At 27.4% G+C, this 8,477-nt stretch overlaps 1 protein-coding gene across 1 annotated transcript; it reads left to right on the top strand.

Moving 5' to 3' along the window:
- The first annotated feature begins 368 nt into the window (after positions 1–368).
- On the top strand, positions 369–7,171 carry LOC111031042 (coiled-coil domain-containing protein 112-like). The gene is made up of 9 exons (XM_022310828.1): positions 369–953; positions 1,109–1,212; positions 1,600–1,675; positions 1,759–1,933; positions 2,019–2,166; positions 3,408–3,598; positions 5,944–6,065; positions 6,149–6,331; positions 6,475–7,171. Exons 1-9 carry the CDS (start codon positions 826–828, stop codon positions 6,497–6,499), a joined length of 1,152 nt encoding a protein of 383 aa, XP_022166520.1. The 5' UTR covers positions 369–825; the 3' UTR covers positions 6,500–7,171.
- The last annotated feature ends 1,306 nt before the right edge of the window (positions 7,172–8,477 follow it).

Raw genomic sequence — 8,477 nt, 5'->3', positions numbered from 1 at the left:
GTAAGAATGTTAATTTTACATTCTAGAACGATTTTTTTAAAAAAATTAGTTAGACACAATTACAAATATTGTCCTCAAATGATGAACTTATGTACAAAATAAATAGAATATATCGTAGACGATGTATATGTATATACAATGTAAACAACTTTTTTAAAATTGTATACTATAAATATCTTTATTTAATTTACATCGAGCAGTGTTACTAATATAGATGACATTAAAAAAACCCACATTGAACCACCCCTCAACAGTTTTATCGAATTTTCTGCGCTATGTAAACATGGCACACACCGGTACATAGATTTTATATTATTCTCCGTTTACCTACTTATAAATCCATGTCAACAACAAAAACCGTCTGGTAGTGTAAGTGTGTGTGGTACGATTGTACGTAGATACCTATATCTACAAAAAATAAAATAATGCTATAGATATTATTTTGTGTTATTACAATATATTGCATTATTACAGGCAATAACAGTTACGAATAAAGTGGTTCACGTTACGTAGTATTCGATTTAAATTCGGTCTGTAAGCTTGCATTGTTTTGAGGGCTTTGGATGTTACCCGGCAACCGACATTGGCAGGTGGCAAGTATATGCGTCGTGCTTATGTTTGAACGCGCACTGCAGTTAGGTTTTTTGAAACGTCAAATAATCTATTGGCTGACGGTGTATCAAACTATGTAACACGATTATAACATACAATAATTTATTATTATGAGACATTTTTTTTTCTTATTATGACTGGTTTATATTGTATATTTTAATATTATTATACCTACACGTTAAACGCGGTACGAGTGGAGTGCAAACTGCAAGCATGTCTTGGTCGGACGACCGCGCTGTAGATGCAGTCCATTGGCAGATCCTCAAAAACCATCTGAAACCTAACGTCTGGCCTACGTCACGGGAGATGTTGAAATACAAACAAGAACTCGATACTTCCAGGTGAGTAATGAACGTAGTCCGTCGTAGTGTCGTACCCATCATAGAAACGGATGTTGTTCGAATACTTTGGTACCTACTCGAATGTACTACCCCTATATTATGCATGTATATGCGAGAGTACAATAATAAGAAGTATCTATCACATCGTGTTTCAGACACGCTGATCTGAATCAACTTGCCAGTTCGATACAAGAAATGAAAAAAAAACTATCCTATTTGAAAAAGACTGCGTTGGACGTGAATAAAATCAAAATAGTAGGTATGTAAAAACCGTTATGCCTACTTAAAATAGTTCCGTATTTTTTTTTAAATTCTGTTTATAACAAGTAAATAGTAAGGTTTTTTTTTGGAGTATAGGCTATACACTTATACTTTTTTGCGATTAAGTTTTCATGAGTTCAGGTGTAAAAAATATGATAACAAATTATCTTATTTAAGAATTTGTGTTAATCGTGGCAAGAATTATTAAAATACGGAGGTTTATTTCTCTGTAACAAATGATTACAATTTTCTCAAAAAAATATAAACATTTTTATTTTTACTGGTTGAGATTTTTTTTTGGCAATTCAACAACATATTTAGTAAAATGCATTGTAGTTAAATAGGACTTAATGCTAGTAATTGTAATAAAAGGAATTTGTTTTAGGGTTTGAAAATTTTAGAAATGATATAAAGACATTTGAGTCGAAGCTGTCAAAATTAAAAGAAGGATGCTCAAAAAAGTGAGTGAAAGTAAACTGAAATGTGTATGTATAATAAATTTGTTAGAGTATTACAGAGTACTAAGGAAATTAATATTTTTAAGATTACGAGAAGAGAGCCTTAAGCAATCCGTACTGTTTGAAGAAATTGAACGGGTAAAGCAAGTAGCACTGCATGACGTAGTTTCAAAGCCACACGCCGATACTACCAGTAAAAAAAAGAAGGAAACAAAAACAATCAAACGAGTTCCAATTTCAAAAAATACTTACTCCTCAAAAGTATAAAAATATTATGCTAAATACGTATATTATCTGTATATTATGGCAATAATAAAATATTATGTTATATTATGGTTTCGTTTAGGAAGTAGCAGATTTTCACGATTTCTGTTCACGTAACTATGGTTTTACGGGAGGTTGGTCTAGCAAAGATCACGAAATATTTTTAAAGATTCGTTCCAAGCATGTCGATGCTGAGGATTTCGTTGATCATGTTGTACAAGCAATGCCACGTAATGCTTTATGAATACGTGTCTGCAATATGAATTGTACTGTGTACACGTATTTAATTTATTATTATTTAATATAATATATTGGGTAATGGATAAATATCATTGGCTATAATAAAATAAACCCGAAGAGCCAAGTGCAAGTTCAATAAAATTGTTCGTACACAAAATTAATTATTGTTATTTGAAAATATTATTAATGAGATACATAATATAAAAATTTCATACTTATCATAGTTAATGATTTCCATTTCTAAAACAAACACTCAATATTTATTCAGAGAGAGCCGGACAAGGTGTAATATTTGAACAGATAATTTAATACACAAACGTGTTTTTGCTCCTTTTAAGAGACTTAGACTATGACACACTGCAAAGTCTAATATACATAATAATATAATATAATGTGTTATATTAATTTGTTTAAAAGAGCTTTGTGGAATTTTATATAAAAACAAACATGTACGAATATATTCTCACACAAGTAATACATTTTTCAATTTATAATTTTTGAAGGCGTATTTAGATCTTAAATAAATTTGACTATACAAACATTTTAAATGAAATTCGAAATTCAAAACAAATAAATTGTTGTATTTGTATATTTCTAAAAGAATCGTATTCAGAATCAGTTTTGCTTGAAGTGTTTGGACGATTTTTTATCATTTCACATTTGCATACATAATTTTACATGTAATTCATTCTATAGACTACAATTATTTCAACGCACTAACTATTTTAAGTTGCAACTGAATCAAATATCTGAGAAGCGTGCCTAAAGTTAAGCTGAGGATACTTGTTAACAAGGTTAAAAAATCCTATAGTAATTTTTTTTCAGAGTATAATTATTTAATTAATTAATCGGTAATCCTTCATGGCTACATCACAATCAAATTAGTATTATGCATTCAGAATTCAGATAACTGATGCACATAATATAACAAAACTATTTTCATCATCAAAACATTGCTGTATAATGAGTTTTGTAGATGTTAAGATATGGATGTTAGTTTGATTATTTAGTATTTTAAAATAAATAAAACAATTCTTTTGTAAACTATCGCAATATGATTTAAACGTCTAAGCGTATTATTTGAAGTAATTCAATTGTAATATTTTATCATACTCACATGTATTATCTCATTTATGCAGATATTCAGTAACAGTTTATACAATATTACATTATTTTTTCATGATGGTAATAGCTATTCTATTATATTTGTATGACTTTCAAAACATTATAGATATAACTGAGAATGCTGCACGTGAACATGAAAACTGGTTCGTCAAATTTGAAGAACTTAAAAATAGACAAAAAGAAGCAATAACAAAGTGGAAAAAAGAAAAAAAAAATGGTTTTGTGCTTGACTGCAATCCAAATAATTGTGACATGCTAAGAAAATGTACGGATCACGTTCCAGAAATCACGCAGAAAGTAAGATCCGTTTATTTGCTTAAAAAAATCAATTACGTATATCTTAATATAAAATCAAAAATATGAACTAGGTATTTAACGTTTGCATAATATGTACATGATTATTTTAAAAGATTCGTTATTTTATGTTTATTATAAATATAAGAGTGATTTATACCTACAAGAAATTAATGGTTCATAATATTTAGTAATCCAATTTAATGTTGAGTACGAAAATGTAAAAATCAATATAAATTATAAATTTTCAATAACCAGTAGGCAATAGCAACCTAAATTGAACAAATATGTATTTAAAATTTAGTGTGTCTAAATTGTACCCATTTGGGGGGGGGGGGGTGGAAAGGTGGATTGCCAACTTTTTTTAACAAGTGAGCCACATTAATCACTAATTTGTCCGTTCGTGATGTCGTGCTCTAACCTTTACTATACTAAAACGTATCAAGTATTTTCACTTAAAGTTTCATTTTATCCTAGTAATTTACCTATCTTACTAATGAATATTATACAATATGTTTGTTTTTATATTAATATGCATTGGTTTTTGGTATGAACTTGAAGGTACCTACCACCTAATGTATTTCTGTTTTTAATAATTGTCATAGCTATAGCGATGATATGGAAATTACTAATTGTTGAGGGTTTTGGAGCATCGAGGACATATTTTAAAAATTGTAATTAGAATTTTTTTTTTTTTGGGGGGGGGGGGGGTTGAAGAAGGTTGTACTAAATGTAATTTCGGCTGTACAAAATTGTACAAAATAAAGTATATAATACTGCTTGATTACAATTTATGATTTCAAAAGTACTTGTGCTGGGACTCTGGGAGCCTGAGGTAACGCACTTGTTGGTGACCAATATTATAGAGTGTTGTTAAAATAACATTAAATAATAATAGTAATTTATTTATTTAGAAAAATATTTTAAAAACTCAATTTTACATATATGTATAATACGTATAAACAGTAACAGTTTTTATTTTTGTAAATTATAATAATTGAATTGAGAATCGGTATGTATGGAAAATATGTCAACTTACAATTTTAATACCCATTATTATAATGATAATTTTATTATTATAATGAGTAATTGAAATTATTTAAAATATTCTACCAACATTACATAGAATTATTTTTGAATGAAATGTTTTATCATTGTTTCAAAATGGATTGTAATAATTATTCATCATTGCTTTATACTGAGATAATTGAACAAAAGTGAGTTTTCAAGTGTCGTCAGTCGTCACTTCACATTTTTTTGTTTTTGTCTGATAGTATGTTTATTTGAATTTTGAACATAGAACGGCGTGTCGTATAGGCAGTAGTGGTACACTCGTACATCATTACTGCAATGAGGACATATTTTAAAAACGATCATTCTAAAAATGGCTTAACTTAATATAAATATTACATAAAAATTTAATTTTTACACCTTCACTTCATAGTTTGATGTGTTACATACATATATTTCTGATGCTAAATAATTTTTAAAAAAGGTCGAGTGTACACCGATAACATACGTAGGTAGTATAATTTAATGTGAAAAATAGTTTAGTACTTTTTAGTTTTTTATATCTTCTTTCCGATTTATTATAGGTAGGTATCGAAAACATATTTTTAACTTTTTAAAATGTTTATTTATAGCATAACATTACATAGTTTAAATGGATATTAATATAACTTAATAAATTAAATATATAGACATAGAGTATTAATAAGCTATACCACTTAATCTACGGAGTTATGGTAAATAGACAATACTATTATAATATAATAAATTACATTATTTAATTAAAATAATTAAAACCGGTGGTTTCTTTAAATACATGCCATAAATAATAGGGTTAGAGTATAGCGAAAGGTACTATTAATTAATATTACTCAATCATAAAAATTGTGAAAAATATAAAAATTAGATTTTTTCTTTAAAATTAATGATTTCAAATATATGTGTATGTGATAATATTGTTCAGGATAATTTGTTAATTATTACGTAGTATAATATTATGTACCTAAGTGGCGCGGCGTAGCGCGGTGTCTACACTCAGTTGCGTACGCGTTCTAAGTGTACAGTGTACACACCGGCTGGTGTTGCTACCTCTCGGATGGGTGACCACCCGGGATTTTTAGCAACAATATCCTTGACACACATACATTACGTGTTTCAAACCAACCGTTCCCCCCTAAAAAAAGCTAAGGGTCATAGTGGTCAAATTTTAGATCAATAAAAAAAATAATATATATATATTATGTAAACTATTACAGAAACAAAATAATTATTAACATACTTTTTTCACTAGGTAGTTACATAAATAATTAATACCACTAATTATCCTTCTAACTTTTTAGTGTTCCAGTGATGATTTAGAAAAACAAATAAATGTAAATCACGATATCAATAATTCTCAAATTGATGTCGTTGAATTGAAAAAACTCGACAACTGTGGCACTACTTTACTAAAGCATTTCAGGTAACAATAAAGAACAACTATTGAATTATAAAAAGTAAAATTAAAAACGAATCAAAACGTTAAACAATAACATGATTTTCTAGAGAAAAAGATAAAAGATGTATAGAGTCTAAAAAAACAAATAAACGACTGGAGTGTCAACGTAAATCGGACGCATTTACCATAGTTACTTTGCACGGAAATTCAGAAAAATATGCTGAAATTGAATCTTTAGAAAAACTTCCAAATGTGCATTTAAGCATTTACGGTGCACATAACCAAGATGTGTATGTATAGGATAATACTGTATTGTTATAAATTATATATTCATCGACGTGCCTATGTACACACGTCATAATTGGAATATAAATATAATTTAAAACTAACTGAATACCTATAATAATATAATATATATATATTTTTTTTACAGGAAAGTGGTGTTAAAGTATCAATAGACTAAAAATATTGTACAGATACATTTTTTCGTTTAATGACAATATTATTATCACAATATATACAAACGTTCATAATTATAAACAAAAATGATATATCAAATACAAACTTACATTTCTTATAATATTGTGTACAAACAAAAATTAATAAATTGAGAATTAACTATTATTGCTTAACACGTAATGGTGTTACCTAAGCTGACAACTTTAACTTCGTGTGTGGTGACGATTACAATGAAACACATCTTCATAGCTCTATGACAGTTTATAGACTAGGTACCTATCATAATGTATAATCAAGACTCAAGTCTCGAACGATCTCATTCCCTCGCTTGAAGATACCGGACTGGATAAACAAAATTAATTATTGCAAATATTAAGCAATCTACCCTATTGTACATATTATATTACCTATCTATTTCATAAAAAAAGGTATATTTTATTTTCAAATATTTTAAATTATAGATATTAAATTTCAAGGTGACCATTGGGTCACAGTGTAGAAGTCTTCAGGGGGCATATGATGGCTATATTGGGTAGGGTTAGTGAGCCATGTGAGCAGAGGGATTCTCCCTCCAGTATATATAATAAAAATTGTAATTTATTATACTTAGACATTTTATGAAAATATGCTTAAGCTAATGGCTTTATTAGCTGATGTTGTATATGATAAAACGAATATATGTACACATACAAATATTAAATAATATATTAAATTGTGTTAATTATATTATTATTATTAATTTGGTTAATTGCGGTACCTATAATATATTATGAGTCTAATTTGTTGATATTACTCGATATAATTATTAATTTTATTGGTTCTTTAATATTATTAATTAGGTTATTATATTTAGGTAATTGCCTATTTAAACTTGTAGAGAGTCTTAACTATAATAATTTTAAATATTTATAGTTATTGATATAGTGATAAATTACCAACAACCCAGAGTAGGTTGCCTATTTTGTAAGAGGATGTGATTAGGGAGGTATATCCCCCTCCCGTTTGACCATTTTTTATTGTATTTCTACCATAAAAATATGAATATACAATAAAATAGATTAAAATACAACTTATTAAACAACCAATTTATAAATTCATTATGATATTCATTAACATTTAACATACATCTGATGGTACAAATATTTTATTTTTATGATACATATTTTAATGTTTAATGGACTAATCATTAATGTTCTTCATTCACTATTCGCAGAATATTGAACATTTAGGTTGACGTTATAATTAACAAACTTCTAAAAAAATCAGGTAGTTACAATTTGTATTATAAATAACAAAATTCTTTAAATACAAAATGTTAGCCTTAAAGTTTTAAAATATTATTTAATATCCCTGGCATTAACAAATAGTTACTTAACTACTTACTGTTGAATAACCTATTGATAAACTTATACACATCAATATTTTACATTTGGTATAAAAAATATTGTTTATAAAGCATGCTTATTTTTACGTACTTACCTATTAAGTAAATAAACACAAAAATAATGTAGGTATTTTTAATCGGTGTTAACCACATTTGATACGTTATTGGTACTATTACATTTGTATCGTTCTAAACACCATGTTGTCCCATTCACTGAAGAAGTTGAATTATTTAAAATGTCATTACTAACATTTTTGTAAGTTTTGAGATAAGATACAAGTTTATCGCTGGGAATAAATGTTGAGACGTGGTATATAATCCTAAAAATATAAAATATTTGTCGAATAAAATATCACCTTCATATAATAATAAAATAATGTATCTATTTAAATATTATAAACGCACATTAGGGCACAATATTGCTGAGCATTGAATTAAAAAAATAAAAATGTAATAACATTTTTTTATTAATTAAGAGTTACATTTTAAAGTTTGTTCTAAAAAATTGTTACTATGCACTAATAAGAACATAAAGAGGATTCCTCAACCAGAATATTATTATGTTGTGTTCGTCTCTCAAACAACATAATACT

Source organism: Myzus persicae, unplaced genomic scaffold, assembly GCF_001856785.1.
Source record: "Myzus persicae strain clone G006 unplaced genomic scaffold, MPER_G0061.0, whole genome shotgun sequence".
NCBI classification, from domain to species: domain Eukaryota; kingdom Metazoa; phylum Arthropoda; class Insecta; order Hemiptera; family Aphididae; genus Myzus; species Myzus persicae.
The sequence above is the reverse complement of the archived record's forward strand: the minus strand, read 5'-3'. Positions and strand labels throughout refer to the sequence as shown.